The following is a 17,877-nucleotide window of genomic DNA, read 5'->3' as shown; positions in this document are numbered from 1 at the left end:
CATTTCCCCCCTGGCCTAATAACTTGGTTTTCAATAAAATGTGGACCACTATGAATAAACTATGCATGGATATTATATTTTTGATTTGGACCATGTCAGTTAAGATGTGGTTAGAAGGTTGCAGATTCTTTTAACCCAGTAGAAGCTGGATTCCTGCCCTGACTTCCCTGGCAGCCAGTCTAGGGTTGGGTGACATTCCTCAATACAGTGGGCTTGGGGCTGAGGGGGGAAGGGGAGAATACCGCCAAATTGGGCAGATAATTTTTCCTAGTGGGGCCCCTGCTCATTGAAGGTGTCTCTGTCTGATTTTTTGAAACCCCCACTTTCACCTCAGCCCCCTGCATCGCAGTGACCTTCTAACCAACAGTGAAAGGTTTTTGGCTGATGGGTGAAAAGGTTCCTAAAGGGAAGAGTGGGCTTCTACTAGTTCCATTCTTTGGGCTTTTCTCTGGATCTCTGTTAATACTCGCCATATTACCTGTCATATAGAGATAAACATCCAATATATTCTTATTACATGAATGTGCATTTTTATAGGCTTTGAATTCCAGCCTTCCATAATTTTATTAAGCTCTTCTAAGGTGTTATCCCCATTGTGTATTATAAACAGGTAGCTTTAAATAGTATTTTCTGAGAACTGATTTGAAGAATGAAATCAACCCAAGTCCTCTTCCGGGTGACACAAAACAGACAATCCAGCCACCTGCTTTGCTATTTTACAAATCTTCGGACATCTTTTAGTTCCAAGCTTTTGAGCCATCATTCACACAACATTTGCAGAGTTTGGCAACAACTGCCTGATGGTGAGAGGTAGCAATCAACAAATAAATTGGTACTATGCCTCAGATTTTGTATCTTTGGGGTTGGAAATATATAGACCAGGGTTTCCCAAACTTGGGTCTTGAGCTGTTTTTGGACTACAATTCCCATCATTCCTGACCACTGGTCCTGCTAGCTAGGGATGATGGGAGTTGTAGTCCAAAAACAGCTTGAGACCTGAGTTTGGGAAACCCTGATCTAGAGTGCAACTCTGCCATTGGGCAGACATGAAGATGTTGGTGGAAGTTTCTGTTCACCCCTTGCTTTATGTTGCCTCCTCTAAAGATTTTGACAAGTTAAGTGAAGAAATGAAAGATGGTCTTGGGCACCTTGCAAGGACTCTGCAGTTGTATCTGAAAGTGGAGATCCAAGAAGCTTCTCAGCTGCCACCTGCTCTAGATATTCTTCAGACCTTCGCAAAAGTAAGTGTTAAAACTGGATTCCTGGCAGTTCTATCATTTCCCATGTCCTTAATTTTTGTGTTTCATGCAAAACCATAATATATTGCCATATGTCAGCGTGAACAGTAAATGTTATGTTCCACTTTGGTAATTAAACAAATTCTGTGCCTGGGAGCAGTATCATTTACTTTATATATATATATATATAATTGAATTCTTTGTTTTTAATTTAAGCAGCAAAGAATGGGCATATTAAAAATGAGAACGATGATAGCATAAAATGCTGATATTGAAAAATGACTTGGAACGATTAGAGACAAATTCTATCCACCATAAGGTGTTGCTTTCTGGAAAAATGATCTTATGGTTTATGCTTTGCATTTTTCTTTTGAAACCTGTATATTTCTGCCGAATAAAATCTGTTTGGCAGATACATTTATATTTTGTGTTTTTTCTCATGTTGATATATGATATGTTCCACAATATATCGGTGAGTTCCAGAATTAGCTACGTCTGGCCATTTCCCCCCTTGATAAACCATCTGACACTTATATTTATTATAGGCAAACACTACTATCCTTGGAGTTGCCCACTTTGGGCCTTAGTTGAAGAGATGGCTTCCTAGAATAGTTTGGGGATCTTTTTTATAATAGCCATTCATTTTTCGTTCTTCGGGCTGACTGCGCTGCAGAAGTTTCCTGGTGTGGTTGGCCTCTTAAAGCATTACTGATTAGCCTTTTTGAGTAGCCCTTCTTTGGTGGGAAATTTCCTGAGATCTGGCCTGTGGGGAATTTCCCACAGCTGTTGGGAAGTCCATGTGGCCAGGCAGTGGAAACTGAAGCAGGAGCGCGAGGGTCCACAACCATAGCCCCCTGGGGAGAGATGAGCAGCTATTTCAGAGTATCTATTTATATCTGGTTATTGGATATAATCAAATCAAAATTGACAGTATGCTCTAAAATGGGCAACTGGTTAATCTTTTAATGATTTTTTTTAAGAGTAACTTTTACTAACAAATTCTCAAAACTACTGCTAATTTTATAATTCTCATTATTTTGCAACAACTGATAAGTTGAAATAAGTAGGAACACTGCCATTAATTTATTAGATTTTTTTCAGTGTTTTAAGAAAATTCTAACTATTTCAGTGATGGCTCAGAGTTTAGTAACTTCTATTACATATTCCTGGCTTGTTGTTTTTTCAGTCTATAAATTGCAGTCTTTATTTGAGAGTGCAAAGTAGATACGTATAATTTAATCCTGAAATATTAATGTCCTGGGATTTAGTAGTTACATAATCATAATAAAACTGATGGAATGAGGTGTGAGTCATATTTCATCCACAAAAGTTGTGGGAGGAATTCAACATTCAGCTATGTTCCATGTACAGTCAGTGCAAGCATTTCAGCTTGTCAGATGAAACAGTCTCTCCACCCCCACCGTCATTATAGCAGGAGATATATATGTGGAAGAAGGGCCTATGTATTTCAGGGGCATTGTTTTGTGGGGTGCAGTGTATGGGTGAAACATTATGCCCAAGTATATCACTTTACTATCCCCCATTGGAATGGATGAGAAAATGTAAAGTGGTGTGTTCCTTTAGAGTTTGGCTTAAACTGCTCCTAGTGACAAATGGTCAGTTTTCCCCTCCAACCCCACTCCAAATATTTCCTACCTTACAGTTTACTGTATGTTATGTACTGAAGTTCTCACCCTGGGCCAGCAGGGGGATACTGTAGATAGTTCAGGTCCACATATACAAATAAGGGATTGAAAGTGGCGTTCAGTGATTGGATAGTTACAGAAAATGGTTACAGTTACGTTGTACTGGAGCTCTATATAAGCAGGCTGGCTGAACCCTTCAGTTCAGTTCTGTTCTGGCCTCTGAATAAACAAGAGCTGTTTAAAGAATCGCCGTGTCGTCTGATATGTTCACCCACAACCTGACATTGTATACTTTAGAACTCAGTGGGATCCGCTGACAATTGTGCTAACTATTTGCATAGCCCCACCCTCGATTCAATTTCTGGGTGTAAAAGAAAGATGAAAACAGCTTTTACATATACAGTGGTACCTTGCTTCTTGAACTTAATCTGTTTTGGGAGTCTGTTCAATTCCCGAAACCATTCAAAAACCAAGGCACGGCTTCTGATTGGCTGCAGGAGCTTCCTGCACTCAAGCGGAAGCTGTATCGGGTGTTTGGCTTCCGAAAAACGTTTGCAAACTAGAACACTTACTTCCAGGTTTGCTGCGTTCGGCAGCCGATTTATTTTGCAACTGAGCGATTTGGGAATCAAGGTTTGACTGTAATTTGATGTGTCTAGGTTGTCACTTGTTGAGATGCATCTGTTGTGTTTTAAGTATTTCCCAGGTTTTCTTCTTGCTATTTAAACACCGAGTTTATATAATTTTATTAAGCATAATATTCTGACAAAAATGATTTGTGTGTAGCTATGGAAGTCAACCTTAATGAATTTCATTTTTCCACTCTGCCGAAAAACTAAATGCAATGAAGATAGTCTTTTCAAAAGAAGTGTGCAAGTGTGCAGGTCTTACTATACTTCACAAAATTACTTTTAATCAATTTTCTGCCATTTTTTTCATTTATGCGTCCAGTGTCCACTATTAGAATTTTTTATTTTGCTGTTCCTATGTTGTAACTTGTATGTTCCTTTAAGGGGAATAGCTTGGGCGTGACCAGGGAGAGGCCTATGGAGACATCTTTTTCTGAGTGATGGCAAAAGTGATGGCAACTGGGTTTTCCTGCTCTTTTCTTCCTTTTATTTTCAGCTTTTAAAAGTAGAATTTAGTTGGTTGTAAGCAAAGGAAAAGAAATCTTTGTTACAGAAGTCAAGCTTACAGGAACCATCAGTCCTGTTAAGAAGACTTAGGCTGTTGCAGTATTGTGTATTCACTATACTATGTTTAATATACTGACCTTCTGCTTTTTATATGAATGACATTATGTCATAGAGAGCAATTTATTAACTTTTGAATGAACAAAAACAAGGAAGACTATCTGTGAGAGAAGTGAAATCCCATGTAGCATTTAAAAGATATGTTGTGAGTTTTACGTGGTGCTTGATGGACTCATGGTTTTTTATGAATGTAGTACTACCAGTATGTGATATCCTGTTGTAATATTGTTTTTCTGACTTTGCAACACATTCTTTTAAAGTTCACTGGATGCTTGCTGTAAGCCTAGCCTCCATTTTTTCCTTTCTGATCAATCAGAAATTGTAGAAAGCTACAGTTGAAGGTCAGTCATAATCATATGACTGATCATAATCTGTTTGATTATGCTGTAACTTCAAGAACAAGAAGGAAGAGACAAGAAGTCAAAATAGAAAAACAAGCAGACCTTCACTGAGGTGACTAATTCCTGACATTTTCTAGAAAGAGATTCTAATGAAACTGGCTTTAAAAAAGTAAAAATTGGCTCCTTAATTTGCCCCTGTGCTCAAGAGAGTTTTGATCAGATATGACCAGAGGCTAAAATCAGTTTTGGAAAATATATTTGAAACACATCCACAGAAGGTCAGTGAATGCATTTCAGTTTATGAATATCAAAGAGAAAGCAAAGGCACATTGTACACAAATGAATGTTGTGGAAGGGAAAATACAAGGAGCAGTGTATGCAGGTGAAATAAAACACAATGATTAAATGGAAAAGCAAAACAGAATATGAATATGCAATCTTTTAAAAATCATCTTTATTATTAATTAACATAGACTACACATAATTGAACACAAAAAACCAAAACCCAAGCACTAAGTTGCTTCTTGGGGCCTTCACCTTTACCATGCATGAGTTAATAGTACTTTCTTTTCTTTGTGCCCTTGTTACCCACAGCCTAAATTATTACAAGTCTAGCTCAGTTTTATTGTTAAAACAACAAGGTCATCACAGAGCTCAGAAATAAACTGATTTCAGGCCACAGTAATAAAGCCTTATTAAGAATAGGTGGTCAGCACAACAATTTTTGTTTGCACATGGGAATTCCCCTCCCTGGCCTCTGTGCATTGCCCCCCTACCTCCAAAAAATCTTCTCTGGTGGGTTTAGGGGAAGTTCTGATACATAGTCAGAAGTTAGTGATAGGGCTGTATCATCAGTGATTCAGTTCACATTTAAAGGCAAACTTCACTAAGAAAGAATACGTGAACTGAAATACAGCTTTCATAATTCACTCTTCTCAAAAAAATTGCAATGCAGTTCTCCAGCCGAGTAACGTGTACTAAAATGCACAAAGTTGGGTAAAGTGTGCATAAAAATTGCATTTATTAGGGAAAATAACGTAAAATAAGGCTTTGTACTAAGGGAAATGTCTGTATTAGGCAGATTTGCATACAAACATGTATATTCACACAAATGCTGATGAATTTTCACAATGACTTTTTAAAATTGCAAATTGATTTGAAAATATTAAGATTTGGATGAATTAGAAACCGAAATTGACAGATTTGCCCATCCCTGATAATCAGTCTCTAGTAATTGTACTAAAAGATGGATGTAATTCAAGAACCAAATCATTCATGTGCAAATGAAATAAAAACGGGTTAAGGAACTGACTAGTCTCACACCTTTAGTTGTAGGAATTATTTCAGATGGCCTTAAAGTAAATCAATGTCAATTGATACTTGTGCTCCACAACCAATTTATCATGATTGATCCTATTGAAGGCTGCTGTAAGGTAGACAAATGCCACAAAGTAGTCTTTTAGCATATTTGCTCAGCCAGTAATTAAGTACCTAATTTTGACCCAATATCTTACAGGCCTTTTGGGTGATAATGACTAGGATCCAATTTGTTCTTATATATCATTAAGATAATGCTCACCCTCCAGTCCGTGGGCTTTGTACCGTATTATTTCTATAGGCAACAATGCAGGTTTGCTGTAGAGTTTCAACGTGACATTAAGTTGTACTTAAACCAGGTATGTACAGTCCAATTCTTTAAACATGATATTACATGAGATCACCTACATGGAAGTATGTCAGTGTCAGTGGTATGGATGCAACCCCATAGAAATCACTGTGTTCCAACATGTGATGATTTCACCATCTGAAATGTTTTATGTGAGTGGAGTCAGCCAAGTGGAGTGGATCTGTCCCAAGTCAGTGCTTCAACTGTTGTGTCTGTGAATGTGTGTATCTGGATTGTGATGCGGATGTCAGTTTCCCCCTATTTCCCAAAGTTATAAGATGTCGCTGAAGGTTTGATTGGAATTGGCCAGTTGATGGCAGACATTCTGTATGATTTCTAGACATTTCTTAAAATATAAGCCTATGAGCCTCTGCATTCATAGTATACGATTTTAGATATTGTGCTTTGGAATTAGTATCTGAAGTAAGTCAGCTGGCATGTGGGAGCTCTTAGGGAGTAATCTTATGCACATGAAGCTGGTGTAAATCAAGCTGGTTTAAGTTGGTGTAAGTAAGTCCTATTCATCAGAGGACTTCTGCTGCTGCTGCTCAGCTTGGTGTGGCAGAGGGAAAACAAGCCTTTAAAATAGTGCTGTATGCCAGGTTGCCAGGTCACATAACCAAGCTGCACAGGCTCAATTTGTTTATGGATCCACAGGGAACCCCTTCCTCCCCAATATAAATAGGTTGGTGGCTGTTATTAGTCATGGTTTTTGGAGAGAAGACCAGCTGGCCAAGATTCACTTGAGATGTATTAAAACTTCACATCAGAATATTTTAGGGAGTTACAAGCATGTAACAGTCTCTAGTTCATGACATACATCTATAGATAGTTAGAATGTCCTGGTAGGAGTCAACTGTCCATCAAGAAGTATTTGTCAAGCTCTGCTTGAAGCAAGAACTGACAGGCATCTAGGCCATTGCTTTCAGTATTGTTACCGGTGATGCATAGAAACCTGTGGTAGCAACCATGCATTATGCAAATAGTAGCTTAGATATTCCTGTGTCAGTATAAGCCAGGCGAAAAGAGATCGCAATCAGTTCTGTTCTGTCTTATTTAGCTCCTGTAATGTCCACAATATTCTGAAAGGCTTTTATCTTTATTTAAAATGTCAACTTGTAATAATTAATAAAAGATGCAATCAAATTTCCATTTAGCAACAGTTTAAAATGACTTAATTATCTTAAGACCGCTCTCTTTTCATTACCATTCCTAGCACACAGAGTTCTGTTGTTGTTTTTTTAATTTGCAGACTTACAGAGATGAGCTATAAAGAGTTAGCTAAAACTTGTTTAACCAGGCTTAGGAAAACAGATGGAAGTTTGCATGGAATTAGGACTCAAATCTGGGCTCAAGGTCCCTTCCCATTTATCAATTTGCTGTGCCAACAAAAAAGAGCTTCCTTTTTTCATTTGTTGTGCATTGCTTCTCTCACAGCTACCTACTCTTCTGTTTCATGGATATCAGTATGCAATATTTGAACATTGCAGTTATTCCCTTGATAATACATGCATATATTTTGCGGTTTTCACAAGAGTTACAACCCTGTATTGGTTGATGATTGTATGAGATATTGCCATTGCAGGATGTGCTTTCTTCAGTCTCTGGATTGTATCTGATTAAATCATGCTCAGAGTATATGCCCATTGAAATCAACGGACTTAAGTTAGTGAAGTCCATTATTTTAGCGGGTCTACACTTGGTATAACTTACAGAGCAATCCCCCCATTATGTCAGGGTGTTGCAGGGGGTTGTACTGAGCAAAGGCCTTCCTCTGCACAGCTCTACAAGTATCTACAGGAATAGCCAACTGCACAAATATAAGGTGGGGGGACACCTGGCTTGCCAGTACTGCATGTGAAAAGAATCTAGGGGTCTTAGTAGACCACAAGCATAACATGAGTCAACGATGTGATGCAGCAGAATTAAATTGTTGTTGTTGTTGTTTGCTGTAATAATAATAATGATAATGATAATAATAATATGTTTCCGAGCACAATTCAAAGTGTTGGTGCTGATCTTTAAAGCCCTAAACGGCCTTGGTCCTGTATACCTGAAGGAGCGTCTCCACCCCCATCGTTCAGCCCGGACACTGAGGTCCAGCACCGAGGGCCTTTTGGCGGTTCCCTCATTGTGAGAAGTGAGGTTACAGGGAACCAGGCAGAGGGCCTTCTCGGTAGTGGCGCCCGCCATGTGGAACGCCCTCCCTTCAGATGTGAAGGAAATAAGCAGCTATCTTCTTTTTAAAAGACATCTGAAGGCAGCCCTGTTTAGGGAAGTTTTTAATATTTAACGCTGTATTGTTTTTAACACTTGATTGGAAGCCGCCCAGAGTGGCTGTGGAAACTCAGCCAGATGGGCGGGGTATAAATAATAAATTATTATTATTATTATTATTATTATTATTATTATTATTATTATTATTATTATTTATTATTATAAAGCTAATGCTATTCTAGGCTGCATCAGCAGAGGTATACTGTCCCCATCAAAGAAAGTAATAATACCACACTATTCTGCCTTGGTCAGACCATACCTTGAGTACAGTGGTGCTTCGCAAGACGAAATTAATCCGTTCCGCGAGTCTCTTCGTCTAGCGGTTTTTTCGTCTTGCGAAGCAACCCTATTAGCGGCTTAGCGGATTAGCGCTATTAGCGGTTTAGTGGCTATTAAAGGCTTAGCGGCTATTAAAGGCTTAGCGGATTAGCGGCTAAAAGGCTATTAGCGGCTTAGCGGCTTAGAAAAAGGGGGGGAAAGCGGGAGGGAAATCGGAACACTCGCAAGACGTTTTCGTCTTGCAAAGCAAGCCCGTAGGGAAAATCGTCTTGCGAAGCAGCTCAAAAATGGAAAACCCTTTCGTCTAGCGGGTTTTCCGTCTTGCGAGGCATTCGTCTTGCGGGGCACCACTGTACTATGTCCAGATCTGAGTGCCACAATACAATTGGACATACAGTGGTGCCCTGCAAGACGAATGCCTCGCAAGACGAAAAACCCGCTAGACGAAAGGGTTTTCCGTTTTTTAGGTGCTTCGCAAGACGAATTTCCCTATGGGCTTGCTTCGCAAGACGAAAATGTCTTGAGCAAAGCCAGACTTTTACCACTAATGCTATGATTAAACAGAAGCAATAGTAGGCCCTGCTCATGGATAAACTCTCAGACTGTTATACCACCTGTGTCGGAATAACACTGTCACCTCCAAATTACTACATACTTTGGGCAGTGATCCAAAGGCAGTGAACAACCACACAGGTATGGGTTAGTCAGGAGCCTGCCTCAGAGATCCTACAGGCTCCAAGCTGAGCTGAGGCTCAATCCGAAGGAGGCTGTTTTGCAGGCCACTTGGAGAAACACCTGAAATCTAAAATTCTGCCATACACCCAAATTATCTAGATCCTCCCCAAACACCCAAATATCTCAGTTATCATGGACACTCCCAGCAAAAATCAGTAGGTAGCATACATGAAACCTAGTTGGTATAGGGCACAAAGTACTTCTGAGCTACATTTATCACTAAACATATTGTTGGCATTTTTTTTTTTTAAAGTAACATATAAATGGAAGAAATGCCTTGTACAATTTTAGGCTCTCATTTCTGGGAGAAAAATGACGATGACCTATGTCCTCTTTTGTCATCAAGTTTGAGAAATACACAAAACTCCTACTAAAGTCCATACTTGCTCATTGTATGCTGGGCTATATTTTGCTTTGTTTCATCTTTTGAAAACCAGATTTATATTAAGCCTTGTGAAGTTCTGTTGGAAACAAACGGAGACAGCAATCCTGGAAAACATTCTCTCTAGTGAATTGTGACAGCTGTGTCTTTTCTCAGCTTAAATCCCTTGTTCTATCCGTCTCTCCTTTATCTCCTAGCTTTTTGTCATTTTTTAACTTAACCTAAAATCCAGGGATTTAAATATCAGAATTCTGAATGTAGCTGAATTTTGGCCCAAGTTCAGAATGAGCTTGAGCAGTTGTTGCCGCTTTCTCAGTTTCATTTTCATGGTTAATGTGAGCAATGCTTTATTATTATTATTATTGTATTTTTAAGAAAACGAGTTCATATTCAGAAACTGGAATTGAGTTCGGGAGAAATATCTCTGCTGTAATACTGTCTAGCTTTTCTGTAGCAGATTTGTGTCCATGTCAGTGATAAATATGGATTGTGCTTAGTGATGTAGAGCTATGTGGGTTTCCTGTTTATATAGCAGCTATGCTATCACAGTCCGGAGCAGCTTTTGCTAATTATTCCTGATATAATTTCAAACCTATCTGACTGTGAAATTGTAACTGCAAGAATAAACTTCCGAGTCTGTTGCAGAAGCTCAATAAACTAGTTCAGCTGTTTCCCAATCTATCTGGTTGGCATGTGTTGATGAGTGGAAATAAAGTTCTCTGATATGAATGCTAGGGCCAATCCTCATGTGCTGTGAGTGATTCATGTTTAGATCTCGTGAAATTTTTATTGTAAAGCAGTGCAGCCCCCGTACCAGGTACTCACATCCTGAAATGCTCAGAAAATGCAATTTTAGAGTTGTTAATTCATTAAAGAAACTATCCTCTAATTGGTTGATGAATTATTTTATTAAATCCACATATATTTGCATGTGAATAAAGCAATACCAGATTGGCTTGTATATACAGTGGTGCCTCGCAAGACGAAATTAATTCGTTCCGCGAGTTTTTTCGTCTAGCGAATTTTTCGTCTTGCGAAGCACGGTGTCGGGAAAGTTTTGGGAAAGCTTAAAAAATCACCCAAGTCTTCAAAAACCTCAAAAAAGGCTACCACACCGCGTTCTATGAGTTGCTCCTCGAAGTCAAGTCGCAACTGTATTAACGGTGTTAAGAAAAAGGAAACAAACTTGCAAGATGTTTTCGTCCTGCGAAGCAAGCCCATAGGGAAATTCGTCTTGCGAAGCAGCTCAAAAACCGCAAAACCCTTTCGTCTAGCGAGTTTTTCATCTTGCGAGGCATTCGTCTTGTGGGGCACCACTGTAATCCTTACTTTTTCCAAATTCCAATCATGAAAAGTTAAGTGTAGCTTAAATTTGTGACCTTACAAAAATTGGCTTTTATGATATCGCTGCTGAAACAGACATATGGTAAAATGGAACAGGTGTGAGTGTCTGCGGAATTTTAAGTGAGCAGCTTATATTCAGGTATTGTCTCCCCCCCCCCCCCCCGGATTTTAAAGGTGCGGCTTATATTAGGGTGCGGTTTATATTTGGGCCAATACGATAGTTCTGAAGAATGCAGCATTATTTATTAGATTATTTAAAATACTTCTTTACTGGCCTTCAGCTCTTCTAGGGAGGTTTCTGTTTGTGTTGCAGCAAGTACTACTTTAGATAAAGGTAAAAGATGCGGGTGGTTCAAAGCCGCGCGATGGGGTGAGCTCCTGTTGCTCTGTCCCAACTTCTGCCAACCTAGCAATTCGAAAGCAAGCCAGTGCAAGTAGATAAATAGGTACTGCTGTGGTAGGAAGGTGAATGGTATTTTTGTGCACTCTAGCTTCCATCACGGTCCTCCGTTGCGCTAGAAGCGATTTAGTCCTGCTGGCCACATGCCCTGGAAACGCCGACTCCCTCGGCCTGAAAAGCGAGATGAGCACCACACCCCATAGTCACCTTTGACTGGACTTATCTGTCCAGGGGTCTTTTATTTTTACCTTACTTCAAAGGAAATTTCCCCTTTGGTATGAGAGAAGGTACTTGCCCTCTGTAGATTTTAAACACTGACATCATTGCAATTTATATTAAGAGCACATCTTGGTGAGTGCCTACTGTTTTTAAAATACTGTATATTCCCCACCCCTCCTTTAGACCTGGACCATGAATGCAGCCTATTTTTCAATCTCCTTTTGTCAGAATTTATTTGGCCTAGGAAGCTTTCCCAGGCTATAATTACAGGACCTCTTAATTTCATCTTTTGATAAGCAAGAAGCAATCCATATATATCAGTGGCTATTCTCTTTTTTTCCATTCTTTTGAAGATCAAGCTTCACCAGGAAAGAGTTCAAGAGAGAGGGCAACTGGTGGCTTAACGCAAGTAAACAAATGGTTTTGATTAAATCCACACAATGATAAATGGTGGGATTTAGGATAATGGGGTACAGTTGGCCAATTTATTATTTCAAAGCAAGCTTAGTTTGGAAAAATTCATGAAAATATCTTGGGAAGGAATTCTCAAGGGTTGCACAGTTCAATTTGCCTTCATCTATCACGATTGCTATTGTCTTTTCCTTCATCAAACACATTTGTAGCAGTACATTTAAATTTACTGTTTCAGCTTGTCTGCTCTGAAGCAATTTAATCCTAGTTTGGTGTCATGCAGTGCAGAAATTTTGAAATTTTGTTTTAATGAGACTCCCTACGTCAAATGGTTCAAGATCATCCACATGTAAATTGAGCATGCCTCTGATACTACCTGTGATAGTCGACTGTTTATGATGATAACAGCAGGTCGGGGGAGGGCACAGCACATAGATTTCAAGCAAAGCATACCTTTCCCTCTCTTTACTGCCTAGCATTTATACTGTGCCTTGGACTCCTTTTATAACAAAGAAACAAAGTAAATAAATAGATTAAACAGCCACATTAAAATACTCATAAATCACTTCCCCGCGGTGAAATTATGTTGTCTTCTTAAAGGTCAGTTAAAAACAAATGTTTTATTAACTATTGAACAACTGGAGCAAACATATCTCGGGGCTGCCTTTGCATTATTTTAGAGGAAGCATCTGTACTGCAGTGTGATAGGGTTTGCCGGACTAAAGACAGAACATCATTATATTATGGCTGCAGATACGATCCACTTACTGGCCAGGATGGTCAGTGGAAAATACAGCTAGCTACAGTCGTGGAGAAGCCCTCCTGCCTCTCGTGTGGATGGCCCAGTTAATACCACTAGTTTTTCTCCATGAAATTTTGGAGCAGTTTTGAATATCTGATCTAGCATTTTCAGAGGTACATAACTTGATCTCTAGTGTCAATGAACATTATGTTGTCTCTTGGCAATTTCCCCTTGCCCGTGACTGTTTTACAATCCTGCCAGAATCTTTATTGCTAAAAATGAAATAGTTGGGTCATCAGAAACTCTGTTAAGCAATGTGTTTTGCTTTGGTCTGAGATTTTGGGAAGAGAGTATATGCACCTGTGGGTGAGAGAAGAAGGGATAAATAAGTTAGTAAATTGTGCCAATATATGAGTTGGGTTTAAAGCTGATCACCCTCTACTTTATCAGTGTGGTCTAGTGGTTACAAACTATAACTGTAGTGGGGGGGTGTGCAGGTTCAACTTCCTACTCACATGATGAAACTCACTGGGTAATGTTGGGCCAGTCACTGTTTCTCAGCCTAACCTACCTCACAGGGTTGTTGTAAGGATAAAATTAGGGGTATGTGAGGGGAAGACAACCATATATGCCACTTAGCTCCTTGCAGGAAAGGCAGGATATAAATGTAATAAACAAAGTACAGTATTAAAAATCACGGTAGGAAACAGTTTCCAGGTAGAGATCATTGTTCCATAGGAAGATTTCTTGAAAGCTTACTAAAGTCATGTCTGTCTAGAGATGTAAATATTACAATTACAAGTGGCTGATTTCTAATAAGTAGTTGATTTGGCTGGTTTGTGGGTTTGGGAAAACGTAACATTTTTAATTAGAACGAGGACCTCTTTGATATGAGGCACAAGCATCAATGCCATTATTCATACATTATTGCTATGGGCAAGGTTTTTAATGTTTTAATTAGCATTGCTATTACTGTAGTGTTACTAATTAATTTTTCACCATAATCTTACATTGTAATAACCCCTGAATTGTCAGCGTTTTGCATAACAATGGAACTGCTAATGTAGGATGGGAATGAAGGCTGAGAAGAAAGGGGAGATGAGCAGTGGCAGTGCCGGGTTTGACAGGACTTGGGGTAGAGTGCCTCTTGGCTGCTCCCCTTGCCTTCACATGTCCTGGCCGCCCCACGGCTGCCCTATGTTTTCTTTCTTCCCAGGTCCCTACTGCCCTCTCCTCCTGTCACAACCTCCCTGGTTGCTCTCATCTGCTCTCCATATCAGTTTCCCAACAACTGCAGCCCTTTTTTCATTTAGGTGGGCATGTTGTGCAACGACGTGTCTGCTGCTAAGGCACCTGCTCCACTTGGCCCCATCATCTGCCACTGCTGTCTCCTCTGCTGGTTGTTTGGGGACTGCAGGGCCCTGGACTTGGGCTATGAAGTCTAGTCCTAACAGAGACACTGGAAATAAGCGCTGTTTGGCTCTTTAATTGCCATAGAATACAGTTTGGTATATTGAACTACACTGTTATTTCTGATCGATTGTGGCTGAATGATTGGAACACAATCCAGTATCCATTTAATCTCTTCTTATATTAGGAATGCATATAACTCCCAGTTGTCAGCTATCGGGACAATGCGTGAATGCAATCAATCAATCAATCAATCAATCAATCAGTGCAGTAACGATGCAACATTTCAAACACACAAACAAAACATGTAGAATGACAAAGACATGATGGTCGATTATTCTCTGTCCTAACATATCATTGTTAACTGGAGCTCTAGATGTTGGCCATAAAATCCTAGGCAAGAAACACAGTTCCCCTGACTTTATAGCAAAGAAATGAAATGTAGCCTGTTGACTGGAAAATTATGTCTGCAGCTGTGACCTCTGAGGCACAGCCTTGCTTTCTACCCCGAAGGCCAGGTACTGTTCACTGTCAGCTTGCAGCCTAAAACCAACTTGGCCCGCTATTTCAATCTGCTCCTACAGTCTTTTCCTAAGCACAGCTGTGAGTGGCGTTTACAGGATCAGGAGTGGAGTGTCACACTCTTTTTCTTCTTTTTGCCTGGGTAACACTGCTTCTCAGACAACTAATTTGGGATGTGGCACTGCCAAGGACAAAAGGTAATTGATTGCTGTTTTTGAGCAGGCAACATCCTTCCCTGCATGAAATGGCAAGGTTCCCAGAAGATGTTGCAGAAATGTGTGGGGCGTTTTTCCATTTCATGCTGCGAGGGTGGCTGCTGAAGTGGTGCACCATGCTGCTTTTTTGCCTGGGCCTCTCCCTCTGGGACATTCTCTCGTGAAGTCAGGAGGGCTTTCTTAATGGTCAGACCCTTTCCAGCCATAGTGGAACCTGATGACATTGTTGCTGGGGGACTGACTTGAGCCATAACAAGGAACCTTTGGTTCTATAGGGAAGTGCCACCAAAATTTCACACTGGAGCATCTTCCTGTGCAGTGAAATGTTCTCAGGCTTCAGGTAGTCTTGCCTATTTTGAACTGAGATTTTTGCCTGAGAAACAGTGGTCTTCTTGGTGTGTTTGTCAGCTTTTATTCTTCATTTAATTCCTTCGCCCTGACTCCCTTCTGTCAGCTGTCTACGGCGTAGCCTTGCCAGGAACTCCTACTCCTAAAACACCTATACTAGACTATTTTTCATGCACCTTTAGAGAAAATATTATGGATTTAATTCTTAACAATTGAATTTCAGAGAAAGGTGTGCTTTGCAACATTCTCATATTTCTTAGAACTTTAGCCAGGGCAGCCTTTTAAACCAAAATTTCCATGTCATCATCATACTTTAGCGTGACTCTGCCCTGCTGTTCTTTAAAATGCTGAAAGACTTGACAATATGCACTGTATACCCCCCTTGCCTTTCATCTTTTCCCATGTCAGTGGATTCCCTCACCATTTCAACTTTTTTTATTGTGTACCTAGAGTAAGACGTGTTTGGAATTCAAGTGAGACATACTAGACACATCTAGTGCTCTCTAGAGAAATCTATCCTTGATTAAATTGTTTAAAATGACTGCCGTCGCGTGACCTGCTACCAAGGAGTCTCTGTACTGATAGATACTGTCAAGGAGATGAAGCTCCATGAGGTACTAATGAAGAATCTGAGTCCAATTTTGGAATGTAGCCCTGATGTGAGATTACCTCTGATTCTTTTTTAAATGGTGGGCATGTTGTGCAACGACGTGTCTGCTGCTGGACAGATGGGAGTCTGGACAGATGGGAGAACTAGCTCTGTAATGGCTGTGACTCTGGCAAAGCCCTCTATATGAGGAACATGCCACACCCGACCAATAGTCCCTCTGGCTTAGTACTATCTACACTGACACGTTTTCAGCCAAGGCTCTTTCCACCTTCTTTCTCTGGTAGCTGCATTCCAAGAAGGCATGGTAGAGGAGCTGAACAGGCAAGTAGTCTGTGTGCTATTTTTTTTACATTAGAAAAGCTGAATCTGGTTTTCAGAAAGGGGACTCCCCCCCCCCTTGGTTAAGCAGAACTCCATAATAAATCAAATTCCTGCTTCTGACCCTTTGAAAGCCCTAAGCAGTTTGAGTTGACCGTCTCCAAGTGATTGACAGGGCAGCCAGCATAGTAGGTTGCTACATCAATACTGTTTGAGGTTGCCGAATTGCAACTGAGGCATTCATACCCTTAAAAATTGCATGACAGTTGCAGTGGGGTGAGGGAATGAAGGCTTCACCCCTCTCACCTTGTGCCCTTGGTACCTATGGTTGCACCCCGCCCCAATCTCTGAGTGGTGCAAGATTCCAGGGATTCCAGGCACTTACCCAGGTTTGTGTTTCCTTTGGAGTGAGGGACAGCAAGAGATTGTGTTGTCTTTGTGAGATATGATTCATTTGCACATATATACAACCTGAGCCTACAATAGACGGGTTCACAGCATTAACACCCCAAGAGGAAGAAGCCAGGGTGGCTATCTAAAGAACTTTTAACTGAGTTAAGATTAAAAAAGGATGTGTACAAAAAATGGAAAAGGGGGGAAACCACCAAAGAGGAATTCAAACAAATAGCCAGCACGTGTAGACACAAAGTCAGAAAAGCTAAAGCACAGAATGAACTCAGGCTTGGTAGAGAGGTTAAAAGCAACAAAAAAGGCTTTTATGGGTATGTTCGTAGCAAAAGGAAGAACAAAGAATCAGTGGGGTCACTCAGAGGAGAAGATGGTGAAATGCAAACAGGGGACACAGAAAGGGCTGAACTCCTCAATGCCTTCTTTGCCTCAGTCTTCTCCGATAAAGAAAACAATGCCCGACCTGAAGAATTTGGAGCAAATGATTCAGCAAAGGAAACACAGCCCAGAATAACTAAGGAGATAGTACAAGAATACTTGGCTAGTTTAGATGTATTCAAGTCTCCAGGGCCAGATGAACTGCATCCAAGAGTATTAAAAGAACTGGTAGATGTGATCTCAGAACCACTGGCAGTCATCTTTGAGAATTCCTGGAGAACAGGTGAAGTTCCGGCAGACTGGAGGAGGGCAAATGTTGTCCCTATTTTCAAAAAGGGGAAAAGAGAGGACCCAAATAATTACCGCCCAGTCAGTCTGACATCAATACCAGGGAAGATTCTGGAGCATATGATTAAGCAAACAGTCTGTGAGCACCTAGAAAGGAATGCTGTGATCACCAATAGTCAGCATGGATTTCTGAAAAATAAGTCATGTCAGACTAACCTGATCTCGTTTTTTGACAGAATTACAAGCCTGGTAGATGAAGGGAACGCAGTGGATGTAGCCTACCATGATTTCAGCAAGGCATTTGACAAGGTGCCCCATGATATTCTTGTAAAGAAGCTGGTAAAATGCGGTCTTGACTATGCTACCACTCAGTGGATTTGTAACTGGCTGACTGACCGAACCCAAAGGGTGCTCATCAATGGTTCCTCTTCATCCTGGAGAAGAGTG

General features: G+C 40.3%; 1 protein-coding gene across 8 annotated transcripts in view; it reads left to right on the top strand.

Annotated features, from left to right (window-relative positions):
• SMYD3 (SET and MYND domain containing 3) overlaps positions 1-17,877 on the top strand; it is a 347,371-nt gene that overhangs the window by 52,625 nt on the left and 276,869 nt on the right. For all 8 annotated transcript variants that reach the window (XR_014524496.1, XR_014524497.1, XR_014524498.1 and 5 more), the window contains one exon: positions 1,105-1,241. Coding sequence is in view for 5 of the 8 variants with exons in the window: in XM_083496930.1 (XP_083353056.1) it covers positions 1,105-1,241 (137 nt within the window). In the remaining 3 variants the exon portion in view is untranslated. The remainder of the gene's footprint in view (positions 1-1,104; positions 1,242-17,877) is intronic.

The sequence above is a fragment of the Podarcis liolepis genome (assembly GCF_965112155.1).
Source record: "Podarcis liolepis genome assembly, chromosome: 3".
NCBI lineage: Eukaryota > Metazoa > Chordata > Lepidosauria > Squamata > Lacertidae > Podarcis > Podarcis liolepis.
The sequence above is the reverse complement of the archived record's forward strand: the minus strand, read 5'-3'. Positions and strand labels throughout refer to the sequence as shown.